The 22,125-nt window shown below is 42.8% G+C and overlaps 1 protein-coding gene across 2 annotated transcripts; it reads right to left on the bottom strand.

The window, feature by feature from the left end:
• Positions 1–1,234: 1,234 nt before the first annotated feature.
• carm1 (coactivator-associated arginine methyltransferase 1) lies at positions 1,235–22,024 on the bottom strand. 2 transcript variants are annotated; one of them, XM_056400829.1, is made up of 16 exons: positions 21,806–22,022; positions 16,348–16,473; positions 14,265–14,371; positions 13,338–13,442; positions 12,290–12,400; positions 10,949–11,126; positions 10,650–10,740; positions 9,016–9,097; positions 8,658–8,743; positions 8,465–8,554; positions 8,215–8,352; positions 6,569–6,658; positions 6,335–6,447; positions 5,330–5,407; positions 3,994–4,062; positions 1,235–3,872 (listed from the first exon to the last, which is right to left on the bottom strand). In XM_056400829.1, exons 1-16 carry the CDS (start codon positions 21,945–21,947, stop codon positions 3,733–3,735), a joined length of 1,746 nt encoding a protein of 581 aa, XP_056256804.1. In that variant the 5' UTR covers positions 21,948–22,022; the 3' UTR covers positions 1,235–3,732. The 2 variants fall into 2 exon arrangements, with proteins under 2 accessions (XP_056256804.1, XP_056256805.1); XM_056400830.1 differs by having other exon boundaries at positions 3,733–3,872; positions 3,961–4,062; positions 21,806–22,024.
• Positions 22,025–22,125: the final 101 nt, after the last annotated feature.

Genomic DNA, 22,125 nt, shown 5'->3' with positions numbered 1-22,125 from the left:
AAAACATTACCTTCTCCACATTATCACGGTACTTCCTCACAGAGCCGCTGGCGTGGCCGTAGTCTCTTAAATCCATACTGCAGTGGAAAACTACCTGAAGTGATCATGGTTGCTGCGATCAATCATTTACGTGGATCAAAAGCTTGTGACAGAATCGTTCCTAAACAAATGCTGTTTAAATGATTTGCTTATAGTAATCAAGTAATTTGCTTAGTGTTCATTTTGGGTCTCTTCGTACACGACAACATAAGTTGTAGCCTCCTATGCAACCGTCATATGCTCAGTCTCTGCTTTAACTTATGGTACAAGGTTTAGGAGCCACAGTGTGTAACGGCCATCCCCGCCTGCTCTCCCAATATAAATTCACATCGGGTGAATATGTTTTCAACATCCCATTATATTCGATGTGTTGACCATTCAGCCTCGGCTTGCAGCAGGAGAGGGCCACGGTACAGTTTGTTATCTTATCTTTAAATAGTGAAGATGTCCGTTTGATTCTATATTCATGTAATAAACATCAATTATATGATGATAATCTGCATGAGAAATAAAGAAAAAAGGGGGGGAAAAATTCAGTCAATCATCCGCCTATAGTGATCAATCTTACACAGACGCTTTGTACATAGTAAATATATGCAGTATGGATTACATACTAATCATCAGTCCTTTCCTTTGGTCCATTTTAGTACATGTGTGTGGATAGAGAACATCCACACAAAACATAATCTCACATGAGACTATAACTAGTCCCAGTCCAACTAGTCCAGTCTGTTTACCTGGATATTAGTAGTTTGCATTTGTTACTGCAGAAATAACGTCTTATAATTTAAAAGCGTTAAAACAGTTCACTCTGATATAAGATGTTGAGCTGAAGCTCTCAGACATACCAAAGTGCTTAGTGCCCGACACAAACTGAGTTAATTCAGGACTGAAGTTGCTACGGAGACGTCTGTGTCGTGGACAGAGGAAACACTCACCACAGTGTCGAGGAGTCTGGAGCAGAGGAGTCGACGTCAGACAGTGAGTGAAGGTGTTATTACTGCTTCGTCAACACAGAAATAACAGAACATGACACACAGTCTGCCTATTACACGTTTCCATTAGAAAAGTGGATGTCACTACTGACTACACAGAGCAACGTTTCCATGACAGAGGGCACATGGTAAAACATCTGCCGCGTCCACAGTCTATTTAACAAACTAGAGGGAACAAATTAAAGTACTACAACACCTGATCCAGGATGGGTTTGGAACATCTCCACCACATTTAATTTGCTCTCTTTTTTTAATTGTTGTTTTTTGTGACAGAAAAAAAACAAAACAAAATAAAGACAACAAAAAAGGTTAATCCTACAAAGAGACATTTTTTCTCAGCTCTTAAAATTTGCTAACTCATAAATTCCAAATAAACCGAGTCCAGTAGTTGTGACACTGGAAGCAATGCATACATGTGTCAGTCTTTCTCTCCTTGACTAATAAAAGGGGACAAGGGCGTCGGGTGTGATGGGTGGGGGTATGATATGCTGGCGGTCATATATAGTGAACAGACGAGGAGGGAGGTGGGTGGACAGGCCCGCTCTCCCACGCCTCGACGATGAAGTCTCTTTGCGACAGTCTCACAGTCTCAAAGGAGGCCGGGAGGAAAAGCGAGGGAAGGAAGCAAGGATGTGAAGTAGGACGCTGCCAGTACAGCTCAGCTCTCCTCGCTCCAGCAGCCAGCGGGCTGCCGCCTGGGTTTATTGGTCCTTAACGGGTTTGTTAAATCTTCTTCCTCCAGCAGCTGAAGTAACCTGGCCGGGGAGGAGAAGCTGCGACGTCCTCTCAGCTAAAAACGAGGGCGGGTGATGGGAGCAGCAGACGGCTCGTTTCAGGTTTATAGGACTAAAGTGTTCGAGCATGAACAAAGACAACAGGTGTCTGGGAGAGTGTCCCACTGGTCATCTTCCATGGAGAGCAGGGTTTGAGCTTCTATCTCAAGGTCGCATTCTTCATTATTCACACAGCTACTACTGTGAGATTTTGTGTACAACCAGGGGACTGACGGCGTTGTGCAATTCATTGCAATGAGACTAGAAAGACAGAGTCTGTCGGGAGACCACAGAGACAGTGGGACACAGCCACGAGGAGGCTGTGACCAGTGTGGCCATTCAGAACAGCTAAAAACACTTTTCCCTTTAAATTTCATCTTACAACACATTTGAATCATTCTGAGGCCTTAACCCGACTTCCACCATTTTAGAAAATATGCTCCTTTCGGTGACTAAAAGACACATTAATTAGGTTTCAGTGTGTCTACTACAGAGATATATATAGAGATAGCCGAGCTCTGTCAGACAAATCAGACAAAATATTATTTCCAGGAAGTCATTTTTTTTAAATTGGTTGCAAGAGACGATAAAAAGTGTCACCTGGCTTTTAGTTCACTTTGGACGGTGCTCAAACCTGGCAACCCCACAACATGCATGAGGACAGGACCTTTTGAGAAGCTGCGTGCAGACCCTGCATCCAGCTGCTGCTGCTGAAGAAAAAGACTCCCAACACAACTGCTCCGAAAAGTTTCATTTCAACGTGTTATGTATGAAGATACAAACTACGACAGCTTTGGATTTTTTGGATAGACACAGGGAGAGACCAGGTTTCCAGCTAAGCTAGGATAACCACATCACAGGTGTGGGTGTACAAATACATTTAAAGCAGCACTAATCAATATTTTTACAGTAACTCCCTCACTTTAACCGAGTCTTGTAGCTTCTTTCATCTCATTGTTTTGATTTTCTCCTGCAGACAACAGATGATTTATCTCCTCACTAATCATGGAAGGTGACCAGCGTTCTCCCAAAACCCTGATGTAAATGTGAACCTTAGTGGAATGCATCAACACCACTGCTTTTAAGTACAACCACAGATTGGGGTGATGGGAGGAGCTTTGACCCTCCTCCTCAGGTATGTAGACAGCTTCAGTTCTCTGATATATCTGCCTCTGCCTAAAAACAAACAATCTACACGGAGCAAAGAGGGAAAATGTGTTTTGTGATTTGTGTGAACTGATACTTTAAAATGAACCATTCAGTCTGGCTTGAGTCAGTCTCTTGAGAGAAGTGCGGAGAGGCTTTTGAAGATTGTGTCCGATATGAAAAGCCCAGATGGTCGCTCAGAGATGAGTGTTGATGATAATAATAGTGTCCTAGAAGTGTGGGGAATTTTGGGAACGGACTGATGCTGGTATCTGGCAATAAGTCGGTTCTTAGGGAAAAAGGGGGTTTGGGGAAACACTTTGGGGGAATCATGATGTTAAAAAAAGAAGAGGGGTTGGAGGGATTGGGACGGCGGGAAGGTGAAAACCCAGGGAGGGGGTCGATGATAACTGCTGTGCATCTCAGCTGTGCATGTGTTGCAGTCCCGATGAATCCAAGGAGAAAAGGAAAAGGAGGTTTCATCTGTTAGCAAGACAAGAGTCTGGACGGATATGAGAGCGTTTGACTGTTCATATCGTTCATAAAGTGATGGACTGAACGGAGAAGGATGTGGGTGACGAACAAGGGGAGGAAGTGCCGGAACAGCACTGGTTTTGGTATATTGGTTTTGGCTGCGGATTGGTGGATCAGTCAGGGCTGAAGGGTGGATGGGTGGCGGACTGAGGGGGGCTCCACTGGGAGGGGGAGGGGGGAGGGGGGAGGGGTCTCTTGTCATGCAGGGACTGGGAGGTCGAAGAGGTCTTGGCAAAGTCCTCGTCTTAACTGCCATAATGCATGGTGTTGCTGGGGATGACCATAGGTGAGGCCATGGAGATGGCAGCGCCCCCCATGGTGAACTGGTTGGTGACGGGATAGTAAGTACCGCTGCTGCTGGGGCCCGACTGACCCGTGGTGGCTCCTGGATTTAAGGACACAGCGTTACATTCAATATTCATAGCGCATGAAGTGACTACTTGGTAAATTTCTGTTAAGCTGCACAAACTGACTTCACTGTCCGTTTCCTGTACAGGTGGACATACCCTGGACAATTCCTGTGCTCATGATGGAGCCCATCCTGGAGTGGGTGTGGTTTACAATCCCCGTGTTCACTACGACCAATCAGAGAAGAGAGCAGTTAGCGATATGTACATCACTACAACAGATTTTAGCCTGTTGCTTCCCGTTTGTTGTGTTGCCATGAGAACCCGTCACATCAACTAAGTCACTCAGAGTAGTAGTACAACCTGTAACTGATGCTAGCCAATCAGATAACAGAGAGGGAGTCGTCAGAAAAAGTGTGTTCGCTAGTTGCTGAAATTTTTCTCTTGAAAAATATTTGATACAAATACTGACAAAAATTTCAATCGCAGTTCAAATGGAAGCGCCGACAGTTTCAGTGTAGGGACTAAATAAAGCTCAAGTGTCAGTTCAAGTTCAAGCCCTGGGAGGAGCTGAAATGAAGGCAACCAACTGAGATGAAGTGTGAGCTCAAAGTGGAAAGTCCTGGAATAAATGAATGCCATTCAAGTGAATACATACATACATACATACATGTATGTATGTAGAGAACCTCCTCTCAGGTGTACAGGTGTAATTGTTTTCTGCAGATTGACTTTCTAAATGCTCTGAGGAAGACTTAATGCTGAAACACGTCAACAGATTTGTCAGCCTTTGGATTGTGAATAAATTTATCTAAAAAAATCCATACATGGGATGATTATTTTTGCTGTTGGTGGTTCCTTTTTCTTGACTTTATCTAGCATGAGCATGTTATTATGTCATCTACATACAAAACATCAAGTTAGAGAGTCAGACTTAAAACTTCATGTTCGGTCCCTAAACAATTTTAAAAAGCTCAAACTTCCACATAACTGCCCCTTTACCATTTAACTTATATTAGCTTGTCACTTAGCATGAGTTCAAATGACATGTAATTAGGCTTGGGTGAGATCCAACATTTAGTATCTTGATAACAGCAGACAGGGCAAACAGTAAAATAAATAATAAATACATTTTAAAAAAACAAAAAAACAAATGATACTGTTGAAAATATCCCATTTGGCAGGAAATATCGCGATATTCAATATTATCAAATATCGACCAACAAGATGTGACAGCTGTCTCTTTCAGTGGTTATTCTAAAACTCATGATCCTACGGAATATGTTGTTTCAGCCTTGTGATTGGGAAAACAGCTGTCAAAGTCATTCTTCTCCATGTCATACAGCGCTGCAGAGCTCACTAGAGTCGAATATCAGCAGCATTTCTGTGCTGTTTTCGTGTTCGCCTGCTACTTCATGCTGCACTCGCTCTCCTATTTCCTCTCCATGACATTCAGTTCCATGAGACGTAGAGGCTTTAGGAGTGTGGTTCGTACCTAGAGGGATGAGGTTGTTGTGAGACACTGCCGGGCCACTGCCAATGACTGTACTGAGGTCATAAGCTGCAGGCATCCCTGGAGGGGACAGACAGAAAACAGCGCAATAAACATTTACCCGCAAATTTTTGTAAAAACTGTGAAGAAATATGAGGCTGTTTACTGCCTTTTTAAAATACTAATGCCTCACAGCAACATTAGTCTGTAACTCAAGTCAGGCAGTGGAGGCAATATAAACACAACTATAAACAATCTTACAACACAGTTTAGTGTCAGGCTGTGTGGAGTGTCTCTGTGTGTTAGTTTTCATTAAAACTTTATTTTCCTTTGCTGAGTTTATGTTGGATTTTCTGGCTCACATAAAGACATAGCTCTGTATTATGTACATAAATATTAGACATATAAGGAAAAAAAAAAAACACACAAACTCATTTGCTCAGAGCCGTTTTGGGCGACACTTCTAGGTGGAAAGAAATCTGACAGGAATTAGATATCACCCATTATGGATCCAGTAATGTCCAGATGTAACCAACACACATTAAGTACAGTTTTTTCTTTTGTTTTGTTTTAATGACACCATGCCACTTCCTAATACTGGAAATGTTTGGTGTGTAAGGTAAACGACAGCCTCACACAGGTGAAGCGGTTCAGTGTAGATGTATAGAAGAATGTCATTACATTCAGTGAAGCCTTTTCCATTTAGACACAAAGAAGACAGTGAATGCAACACTGATCATAGCTGATCACAGCAGCTCAGGGCAGTAACCGTTAAACACCAGTATTCCTATCATGGTTGGTGAAATGTAATGTGCAATTTCAGAAACTTTGGGATATTAATTAAAATGTATACAAGCCCGGAAAGGCTTGACCTTACACATAAATGAACAATTGTTACCCATTATCCTTTGTTTATGTAATTTCCTGTCTCTTAAATTTCTGTTATGTTCAAGAGAATCCCTAACCGCTGGATATGTTTCTTTTACCAGTGTTTGTATGTGTGTTCACCTGATACAGCCATCCCCTGACTCATGCTGTAGGCTGCCCCCGTGTTCCACATATTCTCAGATGGGGAGGTGTAGTGTGAGCCAGGAGGAGGGTTGGGGGAGGTGCCTGTGTACCTGCAAATACAGACATACACATGTTCCACATTAGAGAGACAGACAGCGATCCCCGTTTCAACACTTGAACAGCGCATTCAACATACAAGTGTGTTTACTGGGTTTCAAGAGGCCAACTCACCTGAAAAAGGGGTTCTTCAAGTCCAGGAGATTGCTGGACTTTGATCCTGTCTGGTCCACCTGGGCAACAATACTGATGTCATAGCTTTGTCTGTGGGGGAGGAGATCAACTTTGTGTTATTTGACAAATTAATATAAAATCACATACTATGAAATGCACGCCAGCAAAAGATCCAGTGGGTTGCTGCGGGGCCTTCAGAGAGTAGTTTGTCATTTTGGGAAACACGCTTGTTTGCTGTCTTGCTGAGAGCTACAGATACATCTCTCATGTCTGTATGCTAAATGTGAAGCTACAACCCGCAGCCCGTTAGCTTAGCTTAGCACAAAGACTCCAAACAGGACAGCAGACGGCGTGCTCTTTCCAAAGCGAGCTCAGTCATTTTCATGTCATGTTTTTGTTTAATCTGAACAAAAACCAAAATGTAAAAACAACATTGTGCTGTTACGGGAAGGGAAGTGCCAGGTAAAATAACTTCCTGGAGTCTTGTCGTCAATGTGAGGTTGCCGTGCAACCAGCAAAGACTCCAAGAAGTTACTGTGCCCGGGCCAAAAAATGGTCTGGCAGAGTGAAGCGACATTGAAGGCGTCTACATCAGATTACATAACAAATAAGAGACGACACAGAAGAGAGATGTTAACATTTGAATCTTTGGAATGAAACCAAAACAGCAACTAACTTAAAATATCAACAGCCGGTTATAGATTTTATTTACATTTCAGTTGAGTTGGATGGTGGACTGACTGTGACTTTCTCTGGTGTGGTTACCATGGATATCTTTAAACTTTGAACATCCTTTAAACTTCTCAGTGGCTTTGATAAAGTGTGAAGTGCCGTGATCTGTGCTGCCGCTGTTATGTGTATCCATGAAACAGCTGTAACTGATGAGCATAAATGCTTTGTTCTGCTTCCTCTTTTTGTACAGTTTAATGTACGAAAAGATTCGATTTCTAAGCACCCATCATTTTTGTTTCCTCTTTTCTATTCCTTCTCTTTCTAAAGTAGCCAGTTAAAGGAGCAAAGTGTATTTTAGCTTAAAACATAGCAGCCATCGTCTCTCAGCAACATTCTTCTGCTCGTCTCAAGCTCAGTGACTGTTGCTCTATCTCGTGGCTCGTCCTCTGCTCCTGTCCCTGTCTCTCTGACTGGGCAGACTGGGAGCGAAATCATCATCATCAGTCTAACAATAACTGAAGAAAACAACCTACCAATTACATAATCAGACGGCAAGTTAAACTGGTGGGGAAAAAATTACTTCCTAATCCACGCAGGTTTGGCAGCATGTCAACAATTGCCCTGTTGAGGTTAGATTTCTTCAAGCTAATGTTGTAGGCAGCCACACGCACGCAGCTCGCTCTCATGCACACCCCGAGTACCAGGTACACAGAGAAGATCACTTCATATATCAGTAATTTAAGCTTATACACTATATTTTTGAACCATGACCCTCAGTATTTGTTCAGTATCAACACTTTGATGACTGCCATAATTACATAAGTATCAAATAAATACAGAGAGAAATAATTAAAAAAAACTGTGTATTTTTTGTATTTAAATCAATTAAATAATTTTGCTAGTTAATGTCTCCTCATATCCCTTTGTTGAGGCCCTCCAATAAGGAAACACTGAAGTACACACGGCTTTCATACCTTTTGTTGGCCACCAACAGTGCAGTGCCGGACAGAGTGTCCCCAGCCTTGGTGAAGAGGGGAGACTGCAGCAGACAGCGCACCTGGTACCAGTGGGTGAGCGGCTCTGTGGGTGCCGTGGACAGCCATACTGTCATCCTGCAGGAAGAACGCAAGTCAGGTTGTGGTGTGAGGGCAAGAGAATTTTGTGGGACCAACGGAATGCATTTCTTAAGATTCAACACACTCCACGTGTGATTGGCTGACTTACACTGATCCCATGAATGCCACATCAAACCAGAAAGCGAGGCCGTGGACCAGGCCAGAGTGCATCATGTGGAACTTAAAGGGAATCTCTATCCTGCCGTTCAAAAGAAAAGGTAGGAAAGAGGCATGTTAATAACACATGATGTACACATTTAATATATTTACTCACACACACACACACACACAAACACACACACCTGTAAAGATCCTCTTCTTTGGCCTCCAGGAAGTTGACTGTGTATTTGACCGACTTGGCCATCAGAATACGGATATCAAACGTGTCCTGTGGAGAGATATTTCTGCTCATCACACAAGACTGAAGCACAACAACAAAACTCACAGACCTCATTAACATACTTGAAAAAGTATCATGAAGCAAATAAATAAGAGAGGCAGCCCTGAGGTTTACACGAGGCCAGACCAAACTGCATTTCTGGGCCACAACCAGAACTCAGTCTTTACGTGAGAACCAAAAACCACTCTGATTTTTTCAGATTGGACATTTGCCGTCTACAGACATTTAACTCCAGTGGGTATGTGCGGTGGAAAACGTACCACGATCGGCTGGCGGAAGTACTCGTCCACAGCTGCCCCCCGCAGGGAAGAGAGGTCTACACCGTGGAAGGAGGGCTGGTACCTGAGAGCCAGAAGATCAGAGATACATTTTGAATCACTCACTTCAACAGCTATAAGAATGTTGAAAATTATAACTAAAATCATATATTTGGCTGAATCTCAGAATAATGTTTCTGAATGCAGACACAAAACATTGTGAACCAGTTGAAATTAATTCTTACTAAATCTTTGCCCCAGGGAGGAGCTGTGATGCACTGTGTGAAATTTCCTTCAAACAATGCCCTCTTGTGTTAAAAAAAATGAACAAACACCCTATAATGAATGTTACTGACTGAAACAGAAACCAAACCAGCTTAATTTTTGCTGATGATGGTACATATAAATCATAGAAACCAAGTTATTTATACATAAAGACAGGAAGTTGTTTTACTTGACCAATTCCCTTTTGAAACCTACATGACTATGAGGGATGTGTCAGTATTAAACTTCCATGCAACAATATTAATATATCACTGTATGACGATGATGAAATACTACAGCTAAAGTTGAAACACAGTAAAACCCTTCAGATTTATCAGACAACCAAACACCAGGCAACTGGGACTGAAGCCACCAGACTTGCTCAGCTGACCGGTGGATCAATAGGAACAGTGACCTCAGTGAGATCTGCATTTAGATCTATGGGAAACACATCAGAAGCTCCAGCCATCCCGAGCCAGTGTGAAGAGTGGTTTCTCCGGCATCCACCCCCACAAGGCTGTCGGACCGGCTCTGTTCTCAAAGAGTGCACAGAACAGGAAGATGTTTTCTTCAACACCTCACTCAGTCAAGCAGAGCTGCCCTCCTGCCTAAAGACCGTCACAGAGAGAGATCCATCCTGCACAAAAGACTTCCACCGAATGGCTGAAAACAAGGACTGTTATACCAGGACTCTCTGCAGCTCTGCTCTCAACACCATCAGACCATAAGAACTAGTACAGGGAATATAACGCCTCCCTCGATGTCAACAAGGCCAACCAGATGGTTATTGGCCTTTGGAGAGCCCCCCCACACACAAACACAGCACCATGGTGCACCTGCCACATGACCGGACAGCAGTCATCATTATGGTCAGGTCGCCATGGGAATTTTCAAGAAGGCTCAACAGTAACTCCACCTTCTCCGCAGCCTGAAGAAGACAAATCTCTCCACCCTGGTACTCGCCATCTTCTACAGGGGCCCCATCAACAGCATCTTCCCTCATCATTACTGCCTGTTTTGGGAAGTTTCTAAACAGAAACTACACAGGACAGGGAGGACAGCTGGGAAGACCCTCTCTCACCTCCCTGCTGGACAGCTATCATCTGCGCTACACCTGCAGAGCCTACAGCCCCCTCCCACCCCCTTCACGCACTTAACCCACCACCCTCATTCTTTGAACACGTCACTTAAGGACAAATCTGTTCATATAAGTGGCATCGTGGCTCCATTTCAGTCGGAGTCGATCCATCTGTTGCCTTTTTAATAACGTGTATCCACATTTTTTTTTGGTTTTAAAACACAGTGAAGGACCAGGCCCCGAAAACCTCACAAGGTTTTAAAAGGTTCAGGTTAAGGCCTCTTTCCCTCCTCACCAGAAGTTGGCCTTGGTGAACTGCTCCATGTAGAGCTGCTCGTCTGTGAAGGGGGCCAGGTGCACGTCACCGATAGTGGGGAACATTTTACCTGAAAACACACACACACACACACACACACACACACACACACACACACACACACACACACACACACACACACACACACACACACACACACACACACACACACACACACACACACACACACAGGAGGCGAGTCAAAAAAAGTAGCAACTTACAACACAGAATGAGAGTGACTGTGTTTTCTCATTCCTCTGTGCTTCAATCCTTCTCACCATTGGGTTTGAGGAACTTCTTGGCATGCAGGTAGCTCTCCAGCATGCGCTCATTGAACAACATGTAGCCCATTGGCTCTGAGATGATGATGTCAACCTGCTCCGGCAGCGTCACCTCCTCCACCTTCCCCGGGATGACGACCACACGCTCCCCTAAACGGTTACTGTTCACCAGCACCTGTAAGGCAGAGGAGCGCTCACTGAGGCTGTAACGACTTACATCCACTGTCATTGCTATAACAGTCATTTTTTTTGTGCTTGTACTTTTTGAAGTATTTTTAAAAAGTGTTTCTCAACTCAAGTGTTTTGCTTCGCTACAGTAACGACAAGTCAAAGTCGTTACACAATAAAAAAACAAACAAAAACACACACATGATGACTTTTGATTAACTGTGTGAGAACAAATAAGAGAGTCAAATCAGCAGCTGCAGCTGAGAGGAAGCCGCTGATTTGATGCACCACCCTGCAGCCACAGTAAGTGACTCAAATCAAACACCCCCCTCCGGTCCCACAAGAAACCACGGAAAAACAAATAATAAAAAATATATATATAACTTATTTATTTTCACTCATTTAGTGTGACAGTTCCTGTCCTAAACAGTCACATTACTCTCCTCTCCTTTCAGTTTTCACCGTGAAACACACACACACACACACACACACACACACACACACACACACACACACACACACACGGAGCAGCACAGAGGAGAGCCAGGTCAACAGCTCGTTATGTGAAACGCAATAAAAATCTTTCCAATAAGTTTTATAAATGCCCAATGTGTATATACCTGGCAGCCAAAAGACTTTCTTTAATTTAATAGTTTCATCATGTGTCATTATTATCACCATATAACATCCGCTTCCCCCTTTTAAAAATGTGAGGCCTCAATTATACTCCCTTGCAGACATGGACAGCTGCTGACACCATGGATGTATATTTGTTCTTATTAAACTTTTTTCTATTCCTCTCAGAGTCTGCTTGGAGGAGCACATGTGCAGCTGGTGCCCCTGTAGCACAGAGGACTCGGGTAAGTCCATGCAGACACAACAAATTGGTCTGCATTGCACTGCCTTGCGAACATCCTCTGATGATGTTATTTACATCATGCAGACCCTGACTTACTGACGCTGAGGACATTTCTACACAAGTACTTTTATTTCCTGAGTAAAATTTCTTTTAACAACAGTACTTTTACTTGAGAATAGTTTTCCAGTACTATGATTTTAATGATGGTTTTAATTTTGAGCTTGTGGCCACAACAGAGTAACACATCAAACATATCAGGTCACTGATATTAACAATAATTTGTGTGTGTGTATGTGTGTGTGTGTGTGTACCTCGGCGTGCTGTGCCATGGTGCTGGCCTCCACAGCGTAGACCTTCCTGGCTCCAGCTTGAGCTGCAAAGAAAGAGAGGATCCCCGAGCCACAACCAACATCCAGCACAACCTGGAGGACAGAGAACAGGAAACACGACGTCACCGTCAGCAACAATTACAGCTACATGTCCACCCACATCCTGAGCAAAAGTGATGATTACAGATTTCCATTAGACAGAAGTAAACAAATACATTTCCTCTATTAATAAATAATGAAATCCAGCAAAAAAAAAAACTGGGTGTTCAACAACAAGTTTAGCACCTGTTAATATTGGGATATATAAATAACCTCCAATAATAATTCAATGTTCTTTTCTCATTCCAAAGAAAATAACAGCTGTAATACAAGAGAGCTTTTAAAATATATATGCAAATATAATATGCATTTTAAAATGAAGTGCTTCTAGAAAAATGAAATAAAAGCGTAGTTTGAGTTTCACTTTTTTGTTCACCCCACTTCACATCAACAGTCTCGACCATTTTCATTACAAACAATCGAAACACTCACTGACTCACTCACTAATGATTGGCTGAGTAGTGTCACGTAAAGGCTGGATAAGCTGCACCGGTTCAAATAGAAACAGTCCGTCTCAATCATTTCAATACTCTCGTCTGAATAATCTATAGGGCATAGGTCCAGGTCCGGATAGGCTGGGCGTCTGGACCTGGATGGCGGCGCCCCTGTCAGTGACCACAGCATGAATGGATAGGTACCACAGTGGAAATGGTTTGGCCAAATCTCTCCCGGTGGACACATTTTCACCATTGCATGATATATACCATCATATCACCCAACCCCATTCTGTGGGTTACAAATAATAAAGTCCAATAAAAACTTCTGTATGATTCATTACATCTTACGACTCTTTAATCACAGCAGCCCTTTTGCCCTTTGGTCATTTGGGAGAGCTACAAACACTTTTGTCGACACTTAGTGTGAACTACTTATTTTAAAGCACGCCCCAGCCTTTATTAAACGGCGCACATATCCAGTAGTATAAGGTTACCTTGTCCTTGAAGTCGCTGTGGTTTTGGAGAATAGCCCGTTGGTAAGTCCCTGTCCGAACGTAGTCCTGCATCATGTTCTGTTGCTGGGAGAGGTAGCCATAAAACTGCAGAGAGACAAGAAAAATATTAAAATAATGATGCAATTTGTCTTTATTCATGAAGTCAATGCTGAACAAGCCAACAGTCAGGACATTAACAAATAGAAGTCAACCTGTTTTGCAGTAAAGAATGAAGTTAAGGTCTTCAAATTTGCCGTTAATAATAATTCTCAATAAAAGGAAAAACACATCTTGGGAGATATTCTCCAACTAGGAACTGGAGCTAAACTGGCAAATAAAACAGCAGCTGAGGAAAAACAGGAAGTCCTCTGTAGACCAGATTGTCTCATTTCGGTTTGGCCTTTGTGGTCTATGCGGGCCTCGGAGGCCATGCCTTCCTCCGTCCGCTGAAAGATGTGGCCACTGAAATGCGTCACAGCAAGTATTTTCTTAGCAGTGGTGTTCAAGCTTATGGACCACAACAGTTAGCATGTCAACTAACCAACATTTCCATGTACAGCTAAGTTTTTTTATTGACCTGTGTGCTACAACTGAATAGCTTATTAGCTATGTGGGCTATAAAATGATGAGGTACTTTTCCTCTGTTGGGAGCTTGTGCAGCAGGTCACGGTGCAGGACAAGATGTGTCCATGCTTTTGGAGAAGCAGGAGACATCAGCAAGAAAGCTACTGCGTGTTGTGTTCAAGGTCTTTTTGTGCTGTGTGGCAGGCTGCTGTCTGACAGCAGTACTACAAACAGCCAGTGATAAAACAGTTAAGTTACTGCTTTATGCAAATACAGTTGAAAATTAAAATGACCAAACAAGGAAGTTCTGTCTTCTCAGTCAGAGGAAGACCACATGTCTACACAGGCACAGGCAGGTCTCACCTGGAAGTACTGTACAGCAGAGGACTCCTCTGTTCTGTCACTGAAGACTGAGCGCTCACCAAGATGCCCACGACAGTTCTTCAGGAGATTATAAAAGGACTGAAAGTCTGAAGCACAACACACACATGAAACATTACAGGTCACACTGTGGATACATTACACTGAAGACAATAATCTATACACGCAGTGGAGTGAGAATAGCACAGTTTTGTGTTTTCATTGTTTTGGGCCACTCACTCACATTGGATTTGAAATGAAACAATGAATGTGAAGTTGACATATTCATATATTGAAAATGAGCATATTGGCTCAACAGTGTATTGTCACAGATCTACCCATACAATATCAAATTGAACCGCCCTCATTTTGGTGGCCATCAGTACATGTAAATATGTTTATAACATGTTTAGAATTGTCATTAGCTCCAACAGATTATTTGTAAAAAAAAAATTAATAAATAAATAAAAAAAGTTATTACTAAATACAGCAACACATTTTAGCTCTTTTGGAGGTTTTGGATCATTTTGGCACAAAAGAATTCTTGACTACTGTGCTTACTAATCACTCAGTAGAACCTTAGTATTTTTTACACATCAACATGTAGTTTGGTGCAATTACAGACATTAAGTGTGGGAACCAGGAAATGTAAAATGTAAGAAGTTTTATAATTTATAGTTTCGTAGAGTCAATGTGTGATTTTAATTAATAGCTTTTTTTTGTTGTCCTATATTTTCACTGAGATGCATCAAGTAATTTTTTCTTATACATTTAATGGTGTCAGTGTCTTCTTCCATTTAAGGCTTTAGCCATGGCTCTGTGATGTTTACATGACAAGTTATTACTTTAATTAAATTGAGTTGTGTAGAAATGGGCCACAAACAGCTGCTGCACAAAGTGGTTAATCCTGCACATGCTGGCTACATACATCATACCAAGACAGACACTAAAGCTAACAGCTAAAATCCTCTCCGGTTTGAGATCCATGTTGAACTCCTTCACCACGCCAAAGAGCTAGTTGAGTCTTAGCGCTGTAAGTTGGAAAAATGGGAAAAAATGACTTATTTCATTCTAAAATAACTAGCTAGTACAGCTTAGTACAAACAAGACAGATGTTAGATTTATACTTTGTGCTTTGTACTTTTGGTTGGGATTTTCAAAATCTATTTCTTACTTTTGACATGACAAGAGAAAGTCTGTTAGGATGAGGACTAAGCAATGTGTTTGCCAAGCCTAACATTATGTGAAGTAACGCTGTTGGAGCAGAAACTTCCCCACACCCATTGCTGAGCGTGACAGAGCTGTTAAAGTTAACGTTATCCTAAAACCCCGGTGAGATCCAGGAGCAGCAGGGGAACGCAGCACTGCTGATGTGCTGCTGATGGACAAGGCTTATCCTACAAGTAACCTGTAACCTGACAAACTAGTGTTCAGTAGTTAATGACGCGACAGTTACCACTGTAGTAATAAGCTACTTAGCCAGACACGCTTCAGATTACAGCTCATGTTGGAGCAGGTAAACACAATGTTTAATCCATTCCTGACTGTTTTTGCTCCTGTGTTTTTGGTTGTGGAAAGACTCCTGGAGACTCGTGGAGAAATCTCAAGCCGACAGGCCGGCCTGGCTAGTGACAATTACTAAGCAATGATTGGAAAATTATTATTCAGGTGAATCATTGGAAAAAGGGCGTATGTCAGGGTGAGACTCATTAAACCTGCTCCACACTACGTGGAAGGTGTGCCAAGTGTGTGGGAAACACATGCTCACTGCTTACACAGACTTTTCAACACTGGCCCACTCTGAGGTTATAAGCAAAACCAATATGGTGCTGGAGCAGCGTATTTACAAGTGTGCACTAAAGAGGAACACATGTCTGTAGTTACCTACATTCTTCACTAATGGACGGATTATTATTCTTTCAGTTTTCAAATGCATGTTCACTTACACAGGAAATAGTTGCATATTTAAAATATTTTCTGCAGACATTAGAGGTGTGGAACCAATTCTGGCTCATGCATTTTGTTGTGTGTGTTACTCATGAACCGTGCGTGACAGTGTTATTGTATTGGGGCATTTCCTGTGTACCTGCAGGTGAGGAGAACTGCAGCAGGACGCTGTTGCAGCCCAGTGTGATGATGAACGACTGCTTCCCCACGCGGCTGCACTCTGTCTCCCTGGAAACCGAACACTTGAACACACTCGCCTCCTCTCCTGGAACGAAATGGAGGGGATGAGAGAGTTAGGACAGCATGAGACATACTTGCATTTCCAAAACAACTGTGTGATGCATATGGCTGTAACTTTACTTTTTTTGGGGGGGGGGGGGGGGGGGGGAGAGAGAACTGATTTAAAAATTCTCTTTTTCGGTTTTAATGTGTCTTAATTTTTTCTGCATTTTGCACAACAGGCAAGGAGACCGTTTTCTTGCTGCTGATCACACATTTAACATTTAACACAGCCAGCTCCTGTGTGGGAGAGCTGAACACAATGCTGCCTCAGCCTCTTTATCTCCTTCCACTGCTCACACATATTGACTCACACTTAGTGAAATTCTGTCTTTTTTAAAAGCTTGAAAAAATGGCAAATGAACAGGAATCCATATGCAATTACCAGACTCTCATTTTCATCATATTCTACATAGGTCTAGGTGAGATTATCCCACACCTACTGATGATACCAGTGTCGTCCCCGCTACAGGATTTACATTTATATTTGCATACATTTACATTACAAGGCTAAATGCATTTAGCATAGAAGGATACAGCTGGTGTTCCTCTATAATTTTGTTAGTGTCGATAAATCCCATGAAAAGTGCAAAACCAGTAATGCCAGTCAGGTTCAGTCATTTCCTCAAACAGCTGTACACTGTGGTTTTTAGCATATGTTTCTCAAAGAGGAGGAAATAGAAGTGTTTCTCCCATATGTATGTGCTACTGCTGAATTATCACACACATGTCATTATTCATGACAAAATGTTACCACCACAACTTCTGCTTACTACGATGTGCACAGCTGACCAGGGTTAGTATGAAATCAAGGAGACCCTACCACATACCCACAAACAAATACAGGCACAGTGATGCAGTTCAACAGAGGCCGTCACCAGTGAGCTGCAGCATCTGGTTCGTTCACTCAGGTGACTCCACATACACAGCTCTCTGAACAGAAGGCTTTTCTCAGCTAACTGCTTCAGCAAAGAGTAGAACTACAACATAAGTACCAGAATTGAGTTAAAGAAAGGGTGGAGTTTGATAGATCAAACATAGCGTGAGCGAGCCCAGCCCGGCGCGTGCACGCACTTACACGCACACACACGGAGGACGGTCAAAAACTGTTTCTTTTTTGCCAGTGTGTGTGTGTGTTTGTGAGAGACGAGCTGAGTTGAGCTGCTCTACAATGAAGCAACGCTGTAAAACACTGTTTCAATTATCTTTTATGTTGTTATGAAAAGTGTTAAAATATTTCTACACTCAAGTTAGACAAGAGGCATGTGAGGGGTAAAGTAAGGGGGGATCATTGGCGATAAACAGTGAAACCAAAGGGATACGTTGGAAAGAAAAAATCCGTACCGTCACCCAGAATCTTAAAGGAAAGTTCCCAACATCTTGTGGAACCAATGCCACAAAGAGCTGAGGCTGTTTTGGGAGCAAAGGGAGGAACTACCCAGTATTAGTGTGGTGTTGCTAATAAAGTGCTCAGTGAATATTTTAGTTTTAGTTGTTTTACTTAATATGACATGAATGAAACTTGAACTGGGAGATTCTGACCTCTGGAAATTGATGAGACGTGATCAGCTGAATGTTTTTCCAGAGAAGACTCCTCACTCACAAAAATTAGCAAACTAATCTTTTCAACTGGCACTTTCACGAGTTTGATACCCATGGGGTCTGTGTGCTGCATCCGGGAAAGTAACCATATACAAGGACTCTGATGTGCAACATGGCACAAGGTTTTGTCTGCTCTGTTTTTATAGACAGTGCATTCATAAAGTCTTCACACCTCTTCACTTTTTGTTATGTTGCAGCCTCATGCTAAAATCCTTTCAATTCATTTTTCCCTCATCAATCTTCACTCAAAACCTCACAATCACAGAACTTTAGGATCTTTTGCAAATTTATCAAAAACACTTGCTATGACTCTTTACATTTAGTTCAGGTGCCTCCCATTTCTCTTGATCATCTTTGAGATGGTTGTACAGCTTGATTGGAGTCCATCCGTGGTAGATTCAGTTGATTGGACTTAATTTGGAAAGGAACACACCCTGTCTCACAGCTGACAATGTATATCAGAGCAAAAAGCAAGCAATGAGGAGGGAGAAGGAAGGAGACAGGGTTGCTGAGCGCCAGAGATCCTGTGTGGACAAGAGAGTACGTCCCAGAAGGACCACCATACCTGCACCTAAAGGACTCAGACTGTGAGAAACAAGATCCTCTGGTCCGATGAAACCAATGTTGAACTGTTTGACCTCAATTCTAAGTGTTATGTCTGGGGGTGAAGGGGAAACTGAACAAAGATATTACTTAGTGAAATCCTGATTGCTCAGGGCATCTGACCGGACCCAAAGTTCACCTTCCAACAGGACAATGACCCTAAGCACAGTCAACACAGGAGTGGCTTAGGGACAACTCTGTGAATGTCCTCGAGTGGTGCAGCCAGAGCACTGAAAATGTCTGTCCATGGACGGTCCCCCATCCAACCTGACAGAGCTGGAGAGGATCTGCAGAGTAGAACGGCAGGAAAACCCCAAATCCTAGTGTCCAGAACCAAAGTTTGCCACGTCTTACCCAAGAACACTTGAGTCTGTAATTGCTGCCAAAGGTGCTTCAACCAAGTCCTGAGTAAAGGGTCTGAAAACTTATGTCAATGTGAGATTTCCGTTTTTTATTTTTTTTAATAAATTTGTTTTCACTTTGTCATTAAATGAAAGAAGTGAAGGGGTGTGAATACTTTCTGGATGCACTGTATTACCACATTGGCTGTGGCTAATACCAGCTATCATATAAAACCTGCAGCCCTGAACACGTCAAGCACATGCGAATTGCATTTGTAAAATATGATTCCTCACATTAAAATTTGACACAGCAACTCATTACTCTATAAAATGAAACGATATGACAATTTACTAGATTTACTTCTTGTTTTTTGTTTGTTTATTTTTGTACCCGCTGCAAAACTGCAGTCTGTAAGGAATAGCAAGATAGAGGGAGGGTTAGGGTGAGGGAGCTTCCGGACACGCCAGGTTCGTTCACATACCAGAGTCAGACAGTAGACTCAGTGCCTGTAAGCCTGTGGATACTATTCCTGCCTGCCTGCCTTCAGACTTTACCAAGACTATTTGCTGCAGTTTGGTCAATAGGAATCTTTAAGTGCAGTTGATTTAAATACTTTTATTGTCACCAGGTTTCTTATTTTGGTTGCTTTCATGAAACAACATGCATACAAGTTGATACATATTTGTTATTGTAAAAAATGATACACACATAGCATCACTTCTTTATTTCAGAAGTCAGCTTCATCTGGACTACAGGTGAAACCTTTGAGAGGAAAATGAATCATGTTTTGTTGTGTTACTTTCACTGGATAATTGCATATCATGTTGGTGTGTCCTGCACTCTTGTGGCCTGAAGCCTGAGGTGTGCAACACCCAATACTCAATAACAATACATTTAGGATGTGCAGGCCTATTATAAACCAAGGAAAAATAACACTCGTACAAAGTCCGGGCACGGCTCCCCACTCTCACACTCTAAGTTAAGTCATCGAATTAATATTAGTTAGTGACAGCTGATATGAGCTGCTGTTTGCCATTTTAACCAGCAACAGCAACAATCAGTGCCACCTAAAAGTGGGAAGCCGCTAACTGAATGTTTTGCACAATGAGCTTCATTAATAACAGCCATTTGCACTCATGCACCCAAATAATTTGTCTCAGCATTCACACATTATAAAAGCTTGCACTGTGGAGCTCTGAGCTCCTTCTTTTCTAACTCTACACCCCCAGATTTTATTTGATTTTTTTACTTTCCAAACTTTTACTCTTCAGACCCGACCGCTGCCATCTCCTGTGACATCTTTGAGGCAGTTTGTCAGTCTTCACACTGCTCCCTCTGGGGATGTGAGAGGCTTTACACGAGGTTTTTCACTCCTGCAGTAGTACTCCACAACACGTGGAAATAAGACTGATGTGTAAAAATCAGAAGAGTTCCCCTGTAATGCAAATAAGTTGTGTGATATATTCAGAGGCTTTCTAGATTTTCATGCCAACAGAATTTCCAATAGCATACCAATAGAGAATTAAAGACAACCTTTACATACACTCTTTGATGTGATTTCAAGTTTTTTTTTTTTTAAGTTTTCTAAAGCATTCCCTGTCAAGACATTATGCTGTATTTGTGTGCCCATTTTATAAATTCTTTTTTCTGCTTTATTTCAATTTTCCCAAGGCCTAAAAAAAAATCCCACAAAGAGAACTTAAAACTTTCTTTTAATTTGTGCAGCAAGAGATGTGTGTGGGGGTGTCTACACTAAAACCTGATGCAGAACTGCTACAATAAAGCCCTTTTTTATGTGCGCTTTTGTTTAACTTGAGCATCACGGCAGAGGAGGCCAGCGGCGCGACTGTTTCTTTTCAGCGGGACATCCCACCGAGTAACAAAAGCTGCGAAGGGAGCGCAGCGGCTCTGATCCTGCGTCCACACGGGAGGGAAGAAGGCGCGGGGAAGCGTCTATTGTTCCGATGAGAACAAAGATGAATGCATAAGTAATGAGGGCCCGGTCTCGCTACGCCACCCAAAACGCATACACCGTTTTCCCCTCCAAAAAAGTAAAAGCGTGAAAAGTTTATGCGTTTACCGCTCTAAGACGCAACGTGCTACCGGCTAAATACAGTGTTATAGCAGCGGCAGCCGCCTGGACCACAGCGCACAGCGGCGAGCCGGGACGGATGCCATCTGCTCTCGGCTCCAAAACAATCCACATAAGCTAATTCACAAGCTAAACAGCTAAATAACATCACAATGGTCTCTTGGAGGCAAACGGAATCGGATCACTCAACAAAAACCACATTTATGAGCCAAAATAAACGTTAGTGAACCCTCAAGGGCAAAAGATGTTAGATGTGAGCGGGTCTCATGCACGTTAGCGCATCACTGCTGAAGCCAGGCTAGTGGCATTGTTTAACTAGCATTAAACTACATATTACTTAGCTGCCCTGCTCACTGATGTGACTAACTAAGCTCCACTGAATGTGTTGCACTACACTTCTATCGAGGTCTCCAAGGCGGAGAACATGTGTGGGAGCTGGGAGCCTGAAGTTAACAAGCCCCAAAACCCCAACGGACAACGGGAAATTTTGAGTTTTATGGGCTCCCTCGTGACGAGCAGGGGGAGGCGACGTGGTCTCTCAAGATGGGTTAGCTTCTTGGTGGCTAGCGCTACGTATGGCCAGATTAGCCGTATAAGCATTAGCACTGCATAGCTTTAGCACTGGCAGTTAAGCCAGGCCGACCAACCCGATGAGCAGCTACAGAAAAGGTCAACTCACCATTGGAGAGATTGATGAGGGCAGCATCTTGTGAGGTTTTGACTTCTAACCGCAGGGGTTGCTGCTCTGAGTGTCGCTGTATGTCTCCATTCGCGTCTCCAATGGAGAGGAGCCGCACGCCGGGGAACACCGAGACCGCCATCTTCGATCTGGAAGTCGAGACAGGTCGGTGACGCTCACATCCAAGCAAGCACTGCTCTCTGCTGGAGGCAGACTGGGCATCAACATGATTAGCCGCCCCAACAGCGCCACCTGGAGGCTTATAGCGGGTATTGTGTAAACACAGGCAGCGTACGTCATGACTTCACACCACAGACTGC

This window comes from Seriola aureovittata, chromosome 17 (assembly GCF_021018895.1).
Source record: "Seriola aureovittata isolate HTS-2021-v1 ecotype China chromosome 17, ASM2101889v1, whole genome shotgun sequence".
Taxonomy (NCBI): domain Eukaryota; kingdom Metazoa; phylum Chordata; class Actinopteri; order Carangiformes; family Carangidae; genus Seriola; species Seriola aureovittata.
Note: the sequence above shows the minus strand (reverse complement) of the source record. Positions and strands in the feature narration are given on the sequence as shown.

Excerpts from the sequence above, each read along its gene's own strand:
- carm1 (XM_056400829.1), bottom strand. The coding sequence starts at position 21,947 with ATGGCGGTCTCGGTGTTCCCCGGCGTGCGGCTCCTCTCCATTGGAGAC. Across the intron at positions 13,443-14,264 it reads CTGCTGTACAGTACTTCCAG|TTTTATGGCTACCTCTCCCA; the intron begins GTGAGACCTGCC and ends GTCTCTCTGCAG. Across the intron at positions 8,353-8,464 it reads GTGGCATTCATGGGATCAGT|GATGACAGTATGGCTGTCCA; the intron begins GTAAGTCAGCCA and ends TTCTTCCTGCAG.